At 52.6% G+C, this 19,524-nt stretch overlaps 1 protein-coding gene across 1 annotated transcript in view; it reads left to right on the top strand.

Moving 5' to 3' along the window:
- Positions 1 to 19,524, top strand: part of EXOC6B (exocyst complex component 6B) — a 228,979-nt gene that overhangs the window by 106,434 nt on the left and 103,021 nt on the right. The window contains exons 7-10 of the mRNA XM_081207034.1: positions 2,319 to 2,513; positions 6,140 to 6,208; positions 19,126 to 19,209; positions 19,356 to 19,402. Coding sequence (XP_081063160.1) covers positions 2,319 to 2,513; positions 6,140 to 6,208; positions 19,126 to 19,209; positions 19,356 to 19,402 — 395 coding nt within the window. The remainder of the gene's footprint in view (positions 1 to 2,318; positions 2,514 to 6,139; positions 6,209 to 19,125; positions 19,210 to 19,355; positions 19,403 to 19,524) is intronic.

Below are 19,524 nucleotides of genomic sequence, written 5' to 3'. Positions count from 1 at the left end.
AGACCCCGTCCCTGCCCACAGCACAGTGCGCCTGCCCCTTTGGCGGGGCCAGAAGAAGGGCCTCCCCTGCAGATGTGAGCCCAGGGTCAGGCGGGTGTCGGGAGAGCTGCTCCCAGGTTGCTCAGGGCTCTGAGCAGCCACGTCCTCTCCCTGAAGTGGACCTGGGGATGTGCAGCCAGCCAGGGCAGAGCCTTGTGGCACTGCTGGGAGAGAGGGCCACATGGAGGGGTAGTGAAGGAGAACCGAGAGATGCTCTTGAGAGCAGGAGGGGCTTGGGTGGTGACAGAATCGAAGGATGCAGGAGGCAGTGGGGCCAGGAAGGTAAGATGGAGAGAGGCTGCTCAGAGCTCCAGGGGCAAGGGCAGCCCACCCCCGCCCTGATTTTTGGCAGGGCAGAAGGACCCCCGTCTGTGTGGACTTGAGTGCGTGTGTTGCATAAAGGGGGAACTGGTTGCAGGAGAGCCTGCCGCATTTTGCCACTAGAGGTCAGCGCTGTGCCGTGACACAAGGGACTTGGCTGCCCAGGGTCCCGCACGGTCTCTCCATCTGGACTGGACGTGTTTTCGCACTGACTTTGACCTCTGAGAATGCCGTTAGATTTCGGGCAGACTTCCAGGCGGAGTTTGGGAACGCTTAAGTCCTCTTTGACTTCAGTGCGACTCCAGTGTGTGGAACAGCTAAAGATTTGTCTTCACTAGTACCTTGCAGTGAAAGCTCTCATGCCCCCCTCCCTTTGCACCCTGGGTGATTTCGCCCTGATCTTGTGGCTGTTGGTTATTTCTGTGGGTTTGCAGGAACCTGCTTGCACCCACCCACATACTATCAAAAGCTGCTTCATTCTCCTCATATGAGAACATTTTACTGTGACGATCCTGGTGCGATGAAGGCGTCAGTGGGGTTCCAAGGCCTGCAAAACCTCTAGTCTGTTCAAAGATGCTCATTTTGCCTTTGTAGTCCTCACACTTTACTCCGCCTGCCCTGTTCCAGGGGCAGCACTTTGATCAACAGGAGGAGAGATTTGCTCCTGCCTCTGACCCCTCGAGGGTTTTATGCTGTGTGGTTGCAAGGGACTGCTTGGTCTTCTTGCCTCCAAGCTGTGCCATCTCCTCTGGCTGTGGCTGAATGACACCTGCTCCCTTTGCATGGGGAATCCTTTGCTCCCTTGCCCTGGGAGGGCTGCTGGGATTGCAGCCAGCCCTCCTTGCTTCTGGTCATGCCCACTCTGTTCCCATTTTGGAGAGCAGGGCATCAGGGAGGGAGGGCCCTGGGTGGGATGGGGTGGTCAGCAGCGGAGTCCTGGACCCTCAAGGCCCCTTGCAACCATGGGATTCCTGCGGGCACAGCTTTAAGTCTCTCCCTCCCACTGCCCTCTCCCTGTACAGCATCCTAAAGTGCAGTGCTGCAGCCAGCTGTTTCAGATGTGAGTGAAGTGTGGGGCTTGCCCCCTTCGGCTCCCTCCAAGCTGGGCTTTTGAAGACTGTCTCTGCATCCTAATCCCCTTCCAGTCACATCTATGTAGACTCTGTCAGTGCACACATGCACATTTGAGGCTGGTGGATTTTCCTTTCTGTCATGGATATGGTGTTATCTAACGAGAAAATCCCTGCTCCCTTTCAGGCTGTCAGTTGAGCTGCAGAGCTCAATGGCATGTTTCTCCTCCATTAAAAAACAAAAGAAGGAAAGTCATGAAATTTCCCACCCCCACAGCTCCTTGCAGGCTTGTCCTGCCCCAACGCCCCCTTGTCCTGGGCTTCCTACAGATTAAAACATTAGGATTACAAACTAATTTGGGGAAACGGGAGGAGGGGGGAGGGCCTTGTCCTGCCAGGTTGCCCCCCCCCCGGTCAGGCTGAGCCTTTGGGGTAATCCTGATCTGAGCATCTTGGCGGAATACATTTTGCAGGCGGCGTCAATCAACTGCGCGCAATTCAGGTTTCCCAGGGTGCTGCAGGAAGAATGCTTCCATGGATCTCTGGGGTCCAGATGTGGGAGGCTTTTACTGACATGGGATGAAAAGGGGAACACATCCAAAAGCAAAGTAACTCTTGGTCCTTAATGCATCCGGTGACAGCTGCCACATGGCTGCCGGGCCATCCTCAAGGCAGCTGGCTGTAAACCGATCAGTCTGGCAAAGGCGCTGGGCTTAGGATGATGATTTGTGGAAGGAGGCGCCATTGATGCAACGGCACAGCCTCCCGGGCGGGTTAGAAATGGTAGGTAAATGCAGGAGTTGGTTGCGTGGCGTTTGGGGCACAAGCACCCGTTCTGAAATAAGATGGCGGCAGGACTTAATTTCCCCAAATGTTTGTGCTTTTTAGGCCCAGCAGCAAAGGAACCTGGGCAATGTTGTGTCTCAGCCCTCGAAAGCTGGTGGTCGGCGGTTCAAGAAGGATGCTTCTGCAGGATCGGAGCCAGAGGTCAAAAGCACGAGCCCCACGTCCGAGCAGGATTCTGGGATCTTGGATGTCGAAGACGAAGAGGAGGATGAGGAGGCAAGTGCCTGCCAAGCGGAGGTGGGGTTGCCACGTGGCTCGCCTGGGGAGGAGAGAAGCCATCCCCTCGGACTTGGGGTGTGTGGGCCCCCGGGGTGCGCCTTGGGTGGCTGTCAGTGCCAGGCTGATAAACCGGCTCTTTGTGCCCCCTGGACATTCAAGGTTTATTGGTGAGCACTTTGGTTCCAAGAGGGAAGCAGCCCCTTCCTTCTCTCCCTGCCCCCCCATGTCAGTTGCCCCCTGTTCCTGTTGCAGCCTGACAGCTGCAATCTCTCAGACAGCCAGAAGATGGCTGGGGGGACTCCCCTTTCAGGGCAAAGGAAGACCCTTCTCTTTCCAGAGTCAACCCATGGTATTTGGTATTTTTTGAAGAAAATGAATGGAAAACCAAGGGATCTATACATATGTGCTTGTCCAGAGTGTAAAACTGAAGTCTCCGTAAAGTTACCCTGCTTTTAAAAATCTGTTCTCTGTACCGATCCTCAGTTTCCAGGTTGCTGCAGAGCTGAGGTGCCTCACCCAGAGCCCCGTACAGATAAGGATAGAGCCCACGGCGGGGTGGAGAGCTAGGTCTGGCTGGTGGGTCAGATCCTTCCCTTCCCTACCCCTTGCAGGCCAACTCCGAAAAGCAGATGGGAACCCTCACAAGTCAGTCCCCTGATGTCACAGAGGCACCAGATGATTGGCACCTGCCATCGTTCAGCGGAAGTCTCACGGACAGCTGATTAGTGGTTACAGCAGCCTCCTTTGAAGATGCACTTTCTGTAGCAGCCAGCTGATTGGTGCCTTCAAAGAGGGTTGTTGTAATTCTACAGGGAGCCTCCCCCGCCACCCGCTGAAGGGTCTGCCGAGGGGAAAGTGCTGGTTTGGATTCAAAGCATTTCCTCCAGCAGGGGAGGGAGGAGGAGGAAGAGAGGCGTAGGGACGGATTGGCTGTGGTGCAGCGAATCTAGGAGGAATCAATTGCCAGGTGGAGAAAGGTCTGACTGAGACTGGACAGCAGTGGAAATGTGTGGGCGCTGTTGCATTTGAGGAAGGCAGAGCCATGCGGCCACTGGGAAGCCATTAGTCAGAAGAACCACCACTTGACCCATTGCAGGAGGCATCTCAGGGGGGTGAACTAGATGTCCCTTTGGGCCCCTTCCAACCCTACAATTCCATGATTCTGTTTTATGACCCAAAAGAGAGACACTGTCTCGGAGTGCCACCCACGAAGGAGGTGGTTTAATGCCTGCCTGCAGCTCTCAAGCACTGGGGAGCTGCCTTGTACCAAGCTAAAGGTAAAGGTAAAGGGACCCCTGACCATTAGGTCCAGTCGTGGCCAACTCTGGGGTTGCAGCGCTCATCTCGCTTTACTGGCCGAGGGAGCCGGCGTTTGTCCGCAGACAGCTTCCGGGTCATGTGGCCAGCATGACTGAGCCGCTTCTGGTGAACCAGAGCAGCGCACGGAAACGCCGTTTACCTTCCCGCCAGAGCAGTACCTATTGATTTACTTGCACTTTGACATGCTTTCAAACTGCTAGGTTGGCAGGAGCAGGGACCGAGCAACGGGAGCTCACCCCGTCACGGGGATTTGAGCCGCCGACCTCCTGATGGGCAAGCCAAAGAGGCTCAGTGGTTGAGACCACATGGCCACCCACGTTCCCTGTACCAAGCTAGCCTGGTGCTTTTGGCTACAACCCCCGCCAGTCGACCTCAGCTGATGTTTCAGATTTCAGGAGTTGTGTGTGGAAGGCAGCAGGTTGCAAAGGCTGGTCTAGCTCAGCTGGCATAGCGGCCTGGGGCCTTAGGCAGAGAGGAGTCCTTTTGCTGCCCCCCCCCCCCCGAGATCCTGAGACTGGGCTTGGGACCTTCTGCAGGCAACCACTGAGCTGCCCCCTTTACCCTCAGCAAGGGTGCCAACCTTGGAAGCACAGGAAGATGCCTGGGATTGCCTGCTGTGACTGGCTGTGGCTTTCTGGGTCTCAGGCAGAGAAAAGCCTTTTGCATTGCCTGCTCCCTGACCCTTGTGAAACTGGAGGGGCCAGGAATATATGTATGCAACAGGCACTCTCTCTTCTGCTGAGCCACAACCCTTCCCCAAAGCGCTCGAAGGGGGTTTGCAGCGTGAGTTTAGAATAATGCGAGGCCATAAAAGGCAAACTCCAAAGCTCTAATTGTTTCAGCAGCACTGTCAGAGGGCAGCTACACTTCTGCCCTTCTCCAGCCACCTTCATGAGCAGATGACCTTTGCTATTGACGTCACTGAGTTTTTAAAATTGGCATTCCACCTTTCTTCCCATCACGAATCCATAGCAGCGCCCATGTGGCTCCCAACGGGTCCTTCCCTTCAGGCGTTGACCAGACCTGGAGAGGTGGTGGCCTCATCCTGTGCCTTCGGTCAGGGCTTAGGGGGGGGAGCTGGGGCAGTGGCGGAGAGGGTGCTGCTCCTGCTCTCTGACCGTCCTCACTCACATGAGAGGAGGGCTCTTAATAAGGACCTGAGAAGGACCGAGCTGCGCACAAGTGAGACTCTGTTCAGGAACTGGCAGTGGGTGCTGTCCTTGGTGATGAAACTGACGTTGGAGCAGGGGGTGCCGAAAGGGTGCGTCAGCAAGGGAGGAAGTTCTTTGGGGAGCAGGAGCCTTTCTTCCTGCCTGTCAGAATTAAGTTTGGGAAGTGTTGTGCCAATGGGCAAGGGCCGGAGCCCATTGGTAGAACACATGCCCACGTTCAGTCCTTGGCACTGCCAGGTAGGTCTCTGGCGGTGGAGGCGAAGAGACAGAATCCTTCCTCATGACCTCCTGGGAGCTGCTGGGCTGACCAAACTTGGCTAATAATAATAATAATAATAATAATAATAATAATAATAATAATAATAATTTATTTATACCCCGCCCATCTGGCTGGCTTTCCAGAATACTAATACTAATACTAATACTAATACTAATACTAATACTAATACTAATACTAATACTAATAATTTATTTATACCCCACCCATCTGGCTGGGTTTCCTTAGCCACTCTGGGTGGCTCCCAACAGAAGAAGAAAAAGAAGAAGAGATAAAACATGAAACATTAAAAGCTTCCCTAAACAGAGTTGCCTTCAGATGTCTTCTAAAAGTCTGGTAGTTTTTCTTCTCTTTGACATCTGGTGGGAGGGTGTTCCACAGGGCAGGTGCCACTACCAAGAAGGCCCTCTGCCTGGTTTCCTGTAATCTCACTTCTCACAGGGAGGGAACCGCCAGAAGGCCCTCAGAGTTGGACCTCAGTGAACGATGGGGGTGGAGATGCTCCTTCAGGTTTGCTTTTGCCGGCATTTAATTTCCCCAAGGGTCAGTCCTTGTGGAATGACACCCCCCGAGCTTGCTTTGCCTCCTGGTTCCCCCCGCCTTGTCCTGTCCCTCTCCAAACTGGAGGTTGAGGTGAGCGGCGAGAAGTTTAATAATCCCTGACAATCCATGGGGCTTTTGGCACACAGGTTTCTTTCTGGATGGGTGGTAATGTAACCAGCCTTAAGGTGGACTTCCTATGCTCCGAAGATAGAGGCTGACTTCCACCACAGCTTCTCGCCTCCTCTTTCTCCCCACCACTCAGCCTAGTACATGTCACCAGAAATGCATCCATGTTTCAGCTGACCTGTCTGCTTCTGTTCCTATCGCCTTAGGTGCCTGGTGCCCAAGATTTGGTGGACTTCTCCCCCGTCTACCGCTGTCTGCACATCTATTCAGTATTGGTAAGTGATCTGCCATCTCTCCTCCACCTGTTATAGGAAAAATGTCAAAAGGTGGTCTGGAATCTTTGAGATTACCAGCCCCCTCTCTCTTGTAGATTTTTTTGGTGCATAAAACATTACTTTTTTTCCTGATAAAGGGTGATTTGGAAGGTATTGGGGGGGGCGTTGCTGCATTTTTAGTTTTAGTTTTGGTAAAGCCAAATCACCTTTGGTTCGCTCTGCTTCTGGTATCGCATAAGAACAGAAATTCTCCAGGAATTTGTGTAATCCTCTTTTAAATCCATCCAGCTTGGTGGCCATCACTGCCTCCTGTGGGAGGGAGTTCCATAGATTAACTATGATCTGTATGGGGGGGGGAAGGGTATTTTCTTTTTTGGTCTGTCCTGAATCTTCCAACGTTCAGCTTGGTCGGATGTTCATGAGTTCTACTGTTATCTCTGCCCACTCTCTCCATGGCACACATAATTTTGTACACTCTTATCATGTCTCCCCTAGACATGATTTTTATCATGGATATAGAATCACAGATTTAGAAGGCACCATGAGAATCATCTAGTCCAACTTCCTGCAATGCAGAATCTTTTCAACGAATGTGGGGTTCGAACCCACAACCTTGGGAGTCTCATCTTCTACTGGTTGAGCTATCTCTTGGGACCTTAGTTTAGAGAAAAGTCCCAAATGCTATAACCTTTCCTCATAGGGGAGGTTCTCCACCCCACTGACCATTTTGGTTCCCCTTTTCTGAACCTTTTCCAAGTCCTCGTGGAGAGATGCAGCCAGAACTATACACAGAATTCCAAATGCAGCCGCACCATAGATTTGCAGAGCAATATTATTGCTCTCCTGGGCCCCTGCACTCTCAGTGCCTAGTTCTCCAACTCCCCCATTCAAATTTTCATATTTTTTTCAATTCCATCCCAAGATGTCTTCTGATCCAGACCCTCCACAGCTCTTATCCCCTCCACCCCTCACAATCAAGTCTAAAAGCTGTTCTGCCACCTTTTGGATTTTAAGCGCCAACGCTCTGGTTCCGTCCTGGTTCAGGTGGAGCCCGTCCCTTATGCGCAGGCCTTGCTTGCCCCAGAAACAAATCCAGACCCGTCCCCTCCCTTCCTGACACCATCGTCTTATCCATGCATTGAGACTCCACACCTGCCCCTCTCTGCCTGGCTCTGCACACAGACCCAGTGGCATTTCAGAGAAAGCTACCTTGGAGCACCCGACTTTCAGGATCCTACCCGGCAACCTCAGTCTGGCTTCCAGGAACTCTAGAGTACAATTCCCCATGTCCTTGGTACCAGTGTGCACCAGGACCTCTGTCTTCTGCACAGCAGTATCTGCCAGGCTATCTAGGCAACGAGCGACACCCACAGTCTTCCTGCCAGGCAGCAAATTCGCCCATCACACACCCAACTATCTTATCCGCCTTAAAATCACCCCATGCCGGGACCCCTCCAAGTATCCTCTTCACGAGAGCATGTCTGTTTGTCTTCGGGGAAGGGGTCCCACCCGAGGGATTGCCCCCCTCTTCCTCGGAGTCATGCTTCTAGGAGAAGTAGCCATTGCCTCTTTGCCTCCTGTCATAAAGTCCCTGCTGTGTTATAGCAAACATGCTGATTATCGTCCTGCATTCCTGCCGGGAGGCAGACATGGCTGCGTCTGACACATTCTTCAAAGGCAAGTCTGACTCATCCAGCATAATTTAGGCCGAACAACCTCTCAAGACCCATTGAAACTTTTACGGCAAGACCGTAGAGTCGCTCCGGAGTTTTAAAGCCTCTTGTGAGGAGGAAGGGGGGGGGGTTGGAACTCGGGCTCAAGTCGGTTGCTGTTGTGCCCCATCCCCAAGCAGTAGCAATCAGGGAAATGACCAAAATTGTACAGGGGCTAAATGTTAACGTTCGATATAGTCTTTCTGTATAAGGGATGGGGGATCTGGGTGGATTCTCCTTCACCAAGTGGCACCTGAAGACCCTTCACTGGCCAGAGGGATCCCCCACCGCCGACACAGGATGCTGTGCCTGTTCAGGAATGACACTCATGGGCTATGGCTTTCCTCCCTGGGGTATTGTGCTTCTGTTAAGATTGTGGTGTGGTGCATTTTTCCTCCAGGGTGCTAACGTTGCTGCTCCTAGGGACTTTTCTGACTTTCTGCTCGTGGGCTCCTCTTTTAATCCTGTGAAAGGGAAAGGTAAAGGACCCCTGGACGGTTAAGGCCAGTCAAAGGTGACTATGGGGTTGCGGCTCTCACCTTGCTTTCAGGCTGAGGTAGCCGGCGTTTGTCCACAGACAGCTTTCTGGGTCATGTGACCAGCGGGACTAAACTGCTTCTGGGGCAACGGGACACCGTGATGGAAACCAGAGCGCATGGAAATGCCGTTTACCTTCCCGTCACAGCAGTACCTATTTATCTACTTGCACTGGCATGTTTTTGAACTGCTAGGTTGTCAGGAGCTGGGACAGAGCAATGGGAGCTAACGCTGCCACAGGGATTCGAACCGCCAACTTTCTGATTGGCAAGTCCAAGAGGCTCAGTGGTTTAGACCACAGTAAGACTGTGTCACTCTTGTGGTTTGAGCAGGTGAAGGTGTGTCTCGCAGGTGCCAGAGTTCCTGAGCATCTCTGTTAATGTCCTGAAGCCTTAAGCCCTGGGCCAGAGGTGGAACTCTGAGCGGAATCCAAGTTCCTCTTCGTTCCTTCCATGTGATCTCAAAGTGCACGGTCTAGTAGCTTGCCCACCGTGGAATACAGGGCCACAGAGGTTTTTCTGCATGTGTTTCTAGAGACCGACTAACGGGTACATCTCCCTGTTTGGGGGTGCTCCCTTGGGACACAGCCTCTAAAGAATGGGTGTCAAGAATGCACAAATCTGCTTTCAGGCAAAAGGCAGAGAACCAAAGGGGTCCTTCCCCACGGCGTGTGTCGCACAGCAATTGAGCCTGGCCTGAGAATGACCTGGGAGGGCAGCTGTCCACTTCCCTTGACCTGTGGCTCATTCCTGAACAGTTTTCGAGGCTCTGCTCTCAGAGTGTGCGGTCTCAGCGGCCAGGCAGGCACCAGAGAAAATGTTCACATCGGCTCCGGCCGGAAGGATCATAACATAACAGTTCTAAGAAATGCAAATATTTGTCATTTACAATAGCGTTATCTAAGTGCTTAGCCTGCAGTTGAAAAGGCCCACTTTGAATAAATACTGCGATATTTATTATTTTTAGTGAACCCGACCTTCCTGTCACCTCACTTTTATGGCTGAGCAGCTTGTAAGTTCCCAAAGGATTATTTGAAAAAGAAAAAAAACCCTGCTTCTATCTGCCAGTCCTCCTTATCAGCAGGGTAGGAGTTCACGTATTGTAACACAAGGTCAGCGCTCGGTCATGGTCTTGGAGGCAGGGCCAGGCACCTGTAAATCCTTCTTCCTTCACCAGCGGAGGCAACGTACAATATCAAACAGGCATGGAGACTTTCCAGGAAGTGCTGAACTTTGGCAGGAAGGGCAGGCGGCGGGGGGGGGGGGCAGAAGCAAACCAGGGTCAGGCTGTGGTGAACAGAGAGTGGACTCTCACATGACTGGGGACAGCAGACTCCAGCAAGGACTCTCGCTTTCTCTTCTGGTCGGTGCAGAATCTTTGCTCAGGATCTTCTCCGTCATTTTGTTGTTTAGTCGTGTCCGCCTCTTTGTGACCCCCTGGACCAGAGCACTCCAGGCCCTCCTGTCTTCCACTGCCTCCCGCAGTTTGCTCAAACTCATTCTGGTAGCTTCGAGAACACTGTCCAACCATCTCGTCCTCTGTCATCCCCTTCTCCTTGCGCCCTCCATCTTTCCCAACATCAGGGTCTTTTCCAGGGAGTCTTCTCTTCTCATGAGATGGCCAAAGTTTTGGAGCCTCAGCTTCAGGATCTGTCCTTCCAGTGAGCACTCAGGGTCATAGGGAATCAAATCAACTAATGTGCCTTATCAGTACCTACAAGCTGAGTGAACGGCAGGGTGCTGGGCACCCCCAGCCAAGAACTCACTCGCAGCAGCTTCCACGAAGCTCCAGTTATACACATGCACACAGGCTTCTAGCCTCCAGGCAGCTGTCCACAGCTCTACGCCCTGTGGGGCAGTTGCAGCTTATGGACCCTCATCTGATGGGGCACACACGCACAACCTGAGGCTCCCCCTCTAGGAAAGCCATTTTGGCTCCTCAGGCCCCTCCTGGTTCTGGAAGATAGTGGGGTGGGGAATGGTGGAGGGTCTGTTGGGCCGTCTCTCACCTGCCCAGTCTCTTCTTCCTCTGGCGCTTCTTGCATGCCTGCCTCCATCTTGGACTGCCCTGACCCTTCCTCCTCCCCCTGCCCTGGCTCCTATCTCGCAGGTGGTGCCAAACACCATAAATGGTTGCCCCCACCCCTGGACTGCTCCTCTGGCCCCCTGCCTCTACCACACACTTTTCAGGGGCCCGCCAGTCCGCAGCAGACAAGTTTTGTCTCTCGTGAGCCTCAGAGCAGGGGGCTCCTTGCTCTGACCAAATGGGTGGCATGAGGATGCTTGTGTCGGAGACAGAGGACCAGACTTCCTCACGTTTTTGTAAGTCATGGGCTATGGATGGCTCCTAGGCAGGATGGCTCTGCTGTGCTGGAGGCAGAGATGCTTCTGAATCTCACTTGCTGGAAACCACAGGAGGGGAGAGTCCTGCTCTTGCTGGTTTCTCCTTGAGGCATCTGCTGGGCCCCTCTGAGAACAGGAGGCTGGACCAGACGGGCCACGGGCCTGACCCAACAGGCGCTTCTTGTGTGCTTCAGTGGCAGTCTGTTGGCTTGGGTCAGACATGTAGGTACCATTTGGGGAATGGGAGTGTGGTGCATGTGGGGTATCCCTTGTGTGCAAGAGGGGTTAATGCCCCCCAGTATTGTAGGGGCACCATGGAACAGGAAGGCGGCAGCACTGCGTGATGACGCCAAAGGCACGCGATGAAACGGCCCCACATGTACCCATGGGATTGATGGAGGGCGCCTTGCGTGTGAAAGAGGGCAGCCAGTTCATGATCAGCATCTGTAACGCTCTTCCTTCCACCCTCCGTCTGTTCCTATGATAGACCTACTTGGAGGGTCTTACCAGGCATGCCTCTGCTCAAACATCCCCTCAAGACCCCTTCTCTGTCCATCCGTCTGTCCGTCCATTCCTTTTGTGGGGGTCCAGCCTTTGCCCACCCCATTCCTTCCTGCATTTCTAAGGTTGGGCAGCTTCCAGCTTTGCAGTTCAGTGGTTCTATGGACATTGTGGCTGTTTACAGCTATGTCCTGGGACTGGCAAAACTAGAAAGCAGAGCTTCTTCTCCTTATGTTCTCCTCCTTCTCCGTCTCCATCTGTCTCTCTGTCTCTCTCCACCCCCCTCCTTCATCTCAGGCGCCCCATCAGCCTGCCCTGGCCTGTCTCTGAGCCTCCTGTCCTGACTTGGCTGACCTCGCGGTGCCTGGTGGAGTTAGATAGCTGTAAACACGGGGCTGAGATCATAGGGAACGGCCGAAGGGAGATGCTTTGTGCGCCGCATTGATAAGGGCACAGGAAAAGCCATTAGAATGAACAAGTGTCAGTGACCTGCGATAACCGCTTTGGGTTGGGGGCTCATGGAATCTGGGGAGCAGCCGCTGCCAGAGCTTTATTTCTCTCTCTCGCTCCCCCCCCACTGCCCCCAGTTTGCCCCTACCCTGTGGCTCACAAAACCCGGTGGCTTGGTTTTTCACAGGGGCGTGACATCGCTCCCATTGCAGACAGCGGCAATTCCTCCTTGCAGACTGGTTCACAAGCAGCCTGTGAGTCTCCCGAGACTGAACAGGGAGAGCAGGCAGAAGGGAAAAGGGAAAAGAGCTCCGTGGCTCCTGAAGCTGCTGTCCAAACACCAGCAACCCCTTGGCACAGTCAAGGAAAGAGTTTGAAAATAATGATTTGAGTTGACCTGAACAGGTTTCTCACCCTGCCCTAGCGAGGCTCCCTGCCAGAGGCAGATTTAGGGCCGTGCGACTGGTTCCCCCACCCAGGGCGCAGGGGCAAGGGCAGCCTTCCAGCCTCCTTCCCATAGTCCACCTTTGGGAGGGAGGCCGGAGGGCTCCAGAGCCTTGCACCCCCTTCCCAAAGCCCAGGGCCTCTCTTACCTGGCTTTGGGAAGGCACCACAAGGCCTGGAGTGTGCGTCAAATGTTGGCCTTGCATAGGGCACCCTGCTTCCAAGGGCCACTCCTGGTGGGATATTGGTGGGAGGAAGGGAGCAGAAGGAGTGAGTCCCAGGAGGTTAGAGAGGATGTCCTGGGTGAGGGAGTGTCCAGAGAATGACTTGACGTTCTAATGAAGGCTTCTCCTCCTTTGCTTCAAATACAAAAGAAACAGGTGTAGGATTGGCCGGTCTGGGCGGGGCAAGAGAGAGAAGGAACCAATGAGAAGGGCTGTAGCTCATTGGGAGAGCACATGCATCATATGGAGAAGGACTTGGGCTCAGTCCCTGACAGCATCTCCCAAGATGGGCTGCAAAGAGCCCCATCTGAGACCCTGGGGAGCAACTGCCCCTCAGCCTGGGCAGCCATGAGTTGGATGGGTCAATGCTCTGACTTGAGAAAAGACGAGTTCATGTGGGTTCACCAGAACCGATCCCAAGGCCTCTTCCTCTCAGTTATTTCACTGGTTCTCAGCCATTTCTGTGTCCTGCGCTTCCTCCTTCCTTGGGGTTCATTTCTTGCCTGTGTCTGTGCTTTGGGGGCTGCGCATTGCTGTTCTTCTGCAACCAGCTTTCCTGGGTCTCAGTGATTTGGACTGTTGCTGGTGGTTTTATCTGTGGATTGCCATTCTTCCTCCAGGATGCACCCGTGTCTCTTTAAATACAGAGAAATGATTGGTATTTAGCACTCGTTTTCAAGGCTGTTCACAAGGCAGAGGGTGAGCAATGCTTGGGGCCTGCTTCTGGCACAGAGCTTTCAGTGATTGTGCTTCTTACCACCAACTCAAAGCAACTGAAAAATTCCTGACACTTTTGACTGCAGTCCCTCTCCTGATCTGATATGGGCCAGATATTAGACACATTTCTCAGCGTGCTCAGCAAAGTGCATTTGGCCGGGGTCTGGCCTTCCAGGAATCTGATAGCTGCAGCCCATTGGCCTGACACATGTGAGGCTCATCCCTCCGTGTTGTGGCTGGGATGGAGCTTGGCTGCTTTGGCCACTGGCTTTGCCAAGCGCTTTGGAGAGAAGCCGTCACTGAGGTTAAGTCACTTGCCTGAAGATGTGCAAGAGTGGGGAAGATAAGGCCCAGTGCCCATGGGGGAACCCCTGTCATTTTAGTTGCATGGCTTCTGAGACACACATGTTGCCCACTCCTGTCTGTGGATTTCCTTCCCTCTGTGTGACAAAAACCTAATTGAGCTGGGCAAATCCCTTCCTGGATCCTGACTTTGCAAGTTAGGGCACCATTCAGCACGTAGCCCCTTCTGCTTCAACCACTGAAGCAGGCGCTGGGGAGCGGGACCAGTTGCAGATTCCCTTGTAACACCTAGAATTAATGGAATGTGTGTTGTGAAGACTAAGTTGCTGTTCGTATCTCCAGAGAAGCTGAGCAGAGGAAAGGCCACGCGGCAATGATGCCCACTGACTTTGGAATCTGCAGGCAGCAGCATGAGAAGGAGAGGAGTGGATTTGGGCCGGGGGCCACCCTCCGTGCCTTGACTGGTGGACATTCAGTGAAGCTGCATGTTGGAAGATGGAGCAAAGACAAAGCAAAGCCCTTCACACGGTGCAGAGTAAACGACGGAAGTTCCTCCCCAAAGAAACAGTGATGGCCACCAACCAGGATGGCTTGAAAAGAGGTTGAGACACATTCATGGAGGGGAGCGTCAGCCATGGCCACTAGCAAAGTGGGGCGACGCTGTGGCTTCACAATTGGGAGGCGGCGGTGCTTCTGAATCCCCGGAGTGGAGAGTTGCTCTTGCACTCGGGTCCTACTTGCGGGTGTCCCATAGGAGGCATCTGCTTGGCCGCTGTCAGAACAGCATGCCAGACCCAGTGGGCCACTGAGCATCTTTTGTCTTTTTGGGCTCTCATCTGTGGCAGGAGGAGAGACCTTCCGGGCCCTGCTCCAGCTGCTGTCCTTTGAGGACGAGAATGTGCTTGGCTTTAAGGCTCTGGGGGCTTTGGGTCTCCCAGGGCACTTGAATTGGCATCTGTTCCTACTCATTTCATTGGAGGAGCGTTAATGCAGAAGGAAAGGGCAGACAGGGCTGGCACCCCGCCTATCATCGGAAGAAAGGCCCCTCTTAAGAACAGCTTTCGAAATGTTGCCGCCTTATGAATTCAGTTGTCCTGGGTAGCTTTGTGAAGGAAGATTAACCTTCCCGCCCGCCATTTCCCTGCAGTGATTTGTAATTGAAGTGGGCACACAGCAGGTGTGTGGGGTGTGTTTCTGTGGGACTCTCCTGATTTCTGTGACTTGGGGCGAAACAAATGACCTCCAGGAGTCAGGAAAACGCACCTCCTGCGTTAGCTCTTGGGCTTTGAGCCTTGGAGTTTGGGCTGCACAGGAAAAGGACAGCCTGCTTGCCATGTCAAATTGGAGTTGTCCTGCACATCGTTTGTATGTCATAATTATCTCTTAAATCATAAAATGTGTTCCTTGGGTTGCCAGAGGTTCTGGCAAGAGAACAAAAGTTCCCAGACTTCTCTCCTCCTCCCCCTTCCAGCGCATGTAATACCCTTGACTTAAATACCAGATTCATCTCGTCCGGGGGAAGATGATGTGGATACGAGGAAATGAATGTTGAGTAAACAGCCGATGTGGGGTCTAACCTCCTTGCAAACTCTGTGCATACAAATCAGGATGAAGGCTCAATAAAAAGGTCACCTGGAAATGACCTTAAAGCTCAGAAAATAGACTTTTATTGCAGTGTCTAACACGCATTGCAACTAGTTGTCTTCAGAAGCGAGGAAATCTCCCACTGCCTTCTGCCAGGGCCCAGGAGCAACAGTTCACAGAGCCTGTGCTTTCTGTGCAGAGTGCATGTCTGTAATGCCTTCAGCTCCTCGCTTGTGCACTCCAGATCAGTGCCAAGGTGTGTGTTTACGAAGAGTGTGTGTTGTTTTTTAAAAAAACTTTTTAAAATGTTCAAATAATCCTCATATACGTTAGAAAATTTTATCATATTGGGTTGTAGAATGCACTCTTTCTGTGTGTGGGCATGTACCTTCCCCCTTGGCTCCTCCATGGTCTTATGTGGCCTGCCTGTTTAAAATCCTGCCTCAAAGTTTGTGGAAAGTGGTGATCAGTTCAAGCCACACTAGCAGAACTAGCAGTGCTTTGGAAGGAGTCAGCCACGCAAGGGCTGACCATCAAGGAGGGCTTTAAATTCATTTTATACATTAGGGAGGAGGGCGGGCATCTGTGAACAGGGGCTAGACCCATTGCGAATGGTGTTTGGCTGCTTTGTAAGCCAGGCCCCTTCAGCCTCCTCTTTGCTGGCTGCTGCCAAGCCCTCCGAGGAGAAGCTCCCCTGGGTCAGTCCCGGGGCTTGCCAAGAGAAACCCAGGCTGCTCCAAGGGGCTTCTCTGCTAGCAGAATGAGCAGTGGAGAGGGCTCTTTGTCACAGAGGGGCAGAGAGGCCCAGACTGCTGGCCTCAAGCAGGGAAGGGCCTCTATACCAGGACTTAGAATCATAGAATTGTAGAGTTGGGAGAGACTACCAGGGGTCATCTAGTCTAATCCCCGGCCAATGCAGGAGTCTCAGCTTGGTTTTTTGGAGGCCAAGGAAGCCCAAGGGCACAACTGCACAGTGGAGACCCAGAGATGCTGGCCAGAGCAGCCATCTTGAGCTCCCTACTCCCTCTGTCCAGGCCAACAATGTGTAGCAGTCCCATGAACTCACATGTGGGGCTGGGTCATCTGCTCAAAAGTGGGGCCTTGAAAAAGGGAGCTTGAAGGGGCAAGTGGGTTGGGGACTCTGGAGGGAGAGGCTGTCCTGGTGGGAAATGTGTGGGGAGGAGTCCAGGGAGCAGGCAAAGTGGGAGAGGAACAGCAGCAGTCCAAAGGGGAGTGCAGAAGGGCACTTGAGTGTGACTGCTTTGCTTTCTTGCGTAAGAATATAAGAAGAGGCTGCTGGATCAGGCCACTGACCCTCACAGTCCACCATCCTGTCCTCACAGGATGCCCCAATAGGAAATCTGCAAGCAGGATCCCAGCAGAAGAGCCCTCTCCCCTCCTGGGGTTTCCAGGAACTGGAATTCAGAAGCATCGTTGTCTCCATCTCAGGAGGGCAGAACAGAACCACTGGGGCCGGTAAACCCATCGCTAGCCCTCTCCTCCACGCATTAGTCCAATCCTCTTCAAAGCCACTCCTGTTGGTGACCATGACTGCTCCTGTGGCAGGGGGTTCCATAGCTTATCCACGTGCTGTGCAAAGAAGGACATCAGAAAGAACTTTCTGATGGTAAGAGCTGCTTGACAGACTCCCTCAGGAGGTGGCCCTGGAGGTTTTTAAGCAGAGGTTTCATGGCCACCTGGCCAGGATGCTTTAGTTGAGATTCCTTCATTACTGTGGGTTAGAATAGATGACCCCTGGGGTCCCTTCCAACTCTACAATTCTATGATTCAGTGACTTCCTTTCTTCCCATGGCACGGATGTTCACCACAGTCTCCCCTCCGTATCCATTTCCCTTCCAGCCGTGGCATCAGGCGGTGCAGGGGACCCTTCTGCCCGGTACTGATGCCGGGATGGTGGCCGTTCCAGGATGTGGCCAGTAGGGGGCGTCTCTTGACCACCCTTTTAGCCTTCCAGCTCTGGCCCTTGCGCAAGGGTAGGGCCAGCCTCTGCCCCGCTGTGCAAATGAGCCAGATGGCGAAGTGTGATATCCCGCTGACCCTCATTAGTGAGCCGTATGAAAAGGGCTCCCCTCTTCACATGCAAGCATATTAAAGCAGCCCTTAGAGTTTCCCCCTATATAAAACTGTCTTCACTTCCCCTGGCCAGGCAGTTAAAAGGGGAACTCCAGCTGCAGCCAGACAGGGGAAATGAAAGGCTTTAAGGAACTTTCTCGCTGCTCTCTTACCCACAGAGAGGGAGGGAAAGGGAGGTTTAAATGGAAAATAGGCCTTTAGTTCCTTGGAGTTGGGTTGATTAGGAAAACATGGAGCTGCTGTTCCCAGTGGATGAGGCAGGAAAATCCCCCCATCTCCCACCCCACCCCAGACTGCCTTTCTGGTGGCTGCAGGGCTGGGCAGAGCGGGGTCTGCAGGGAAGGGCTTCCAAGTTTGGGGGCTGCCTTCATGGCGGAAGTTACAGGGCACATCCCAGTGCCTGAACTTCCTTTTGCAGCAAGGGAGTCCGAGGGACTGAGGCAGATAGTGGGGATGGAGAGAGATGAACTTCTAGGCCTAACAAACAAAACGACAACGTCCAAATCGCCATGTCTGTATGGCATCCATCCAGCAGTTCCCAAGGAAAAAAGCGAAATTGCAGATCTTCTTACAAAAATATGTAACTTGTCCCTCAAATCAGCCTTCATGTCTGAGGACTGGAATGTAGCCAACGTAATGACAGTTTAAAAAAGGGATCCAGGGGGGATCTTGGAAATTGAAGGCCACTTAACTTAACATCCGTCTTGGGAAAACTGGTGGAAAGTATTGCTGAAGATAAAATAACCAAGCATATAGAAGAAGAAGCCTTGCTGAAGCAGAGCCAGCATGGCTTCTGCAAAGGCGAGTCCTGTCTCATGAATCTTTTGAGTTCTTCAAGAGTGTCAGCATGCATACGGATAGAGGCGAGCCACTTGACCTAGTGCACTTGGACTTTCAAAAAGCTTTTGACAAAGTACCTCTTCAAAGAATCCAAAGTTTGATAGTCAAGGGATAAGAGGAGAGGTCCTTTTGTGGATTAGGAATTAGTTAAATTGCAGGAGACATCACCTTGCCAACAAAGGTCTGTATAGTTAAAGCTCTGGTTTTCCCAGTAGTGATGTATGGAAGTGAGAGCTGGACCATCAAGAAGGCTGATCGCCGAAGAATCAATGCTTTTGAATTATGGTGCTGGAGGAGACTCTGGAGAGTCCCATGGACTGCAAGAAGACCCAACCTCTCCATTCTGAAGGAAATCAGCCCTGGGTGCTCCCTGGAAGGACAGATCCTGAGGCTCCAAGACTTTGGCCACCTCATGAGAAGAGAAGACTCCCTGGAAAGGACCCTGATGTTAGGAAAGATGGAGGGCACAAGGAGAAGGGGACGACAGAGGACGAGATGGTTGGACAGTGTTCTTGAAGCTACCAGCATGAGTCTGACCAAACTTCAGGAGGCAGTGGAAGACAGGAGGGCCTGGCGTGCTCTGGTCCAGGGGGTCATGAAGAGGCAGACATGACTAAACGACTCAACAACAACAAAAGTTGCAGGAAACAGAGAGTTGGAATAAATTGAAAGGGACAATTCTCCGAATGGAGAGCTGTAGAAAGCAGAGTCCACCAAAGAGGAGTATTGGGACTTGTGGTTTTTTTAACTTGTTCATAAACGATCTAGTTAGGGATGAGCAGTGAGGTGGCAAAGTGGTAAAATGGCAAATACAGCTCAATATAATCAAGTGTAAAGTGGTGCATGTCAGGGCAAAGGAATATGAACTTCACATATACACTCAGGGGGGCAGACTTGGTGGCAACTGACCAGGAATCAGATCTTGGAAGTCCATTTCCCTGGACCGCCTGCTGCAACCAGGCTTGGGGGTGGTCAGCCTTGGATATACTCTGTGCTTCTATTAAGCGTTTGATGAGATTCTTGCATTGCAGAGGGTTGGACTAGATGGTCCTTCCATCTCCAGGATTCTAGGCCCAAGAGACTCAGGAGCTCAGATCTCTACTTGGCCATGTTCAAAACAGATTTGTCTCAGTTCAGGACTGGAGCTTGACCAGGTCTCTTCTTCTCAGGGCGCCCGAGATTCCTTTGAGAGCTACTACCGGAAGCAGAGGAGAAAGCAGGCCCGGCTGGTGCTGCAGCCCCCCTCCAACATGGTAGGTGGGGCTCCCTTGAATAGGTTTCAGGTTCAGAGCTGGGCTGGGGATGAGGGTTTCTCCACCAAACCTCTGGATATCTGAGGTTGCTCCCTCCTTCTCTTTTCAGCACGTTTTAATCTTGATCCATTTCTCTCCCCCTCCAGCACGAGACGTTGGGTGGCTACCGGAAATACTTCAACCAGATTGTAGGGTAGGTATTGTTCTTTCTCTTCATCTGCTTAGATGCTGCAAATACCCCTCCTTTTAAAAAGTCCTACATGGAGGGGGTTGAAGCAAGAGAACCACGTGCTTCCTAAATGAGTCTGAATGTCC

Source organism: Podarcis bocagei (assembly GCF_964188305.1).
Source record: "Podarcis bocagei genome assembly, chromosome: 9".
In the NCBI taxonomy this organism is placed as follows: Eukaryota; Metazoa; Chordata; class Lepidosauria; order Squamata; family Lacertidae; genus Podarcis; species Podarcis bocagei.
The sequence above is the reverse complement of the archived record's forward strand: the minus strand, read 5'-3'. Positions and strand labels throughout refer to the sequence as shown.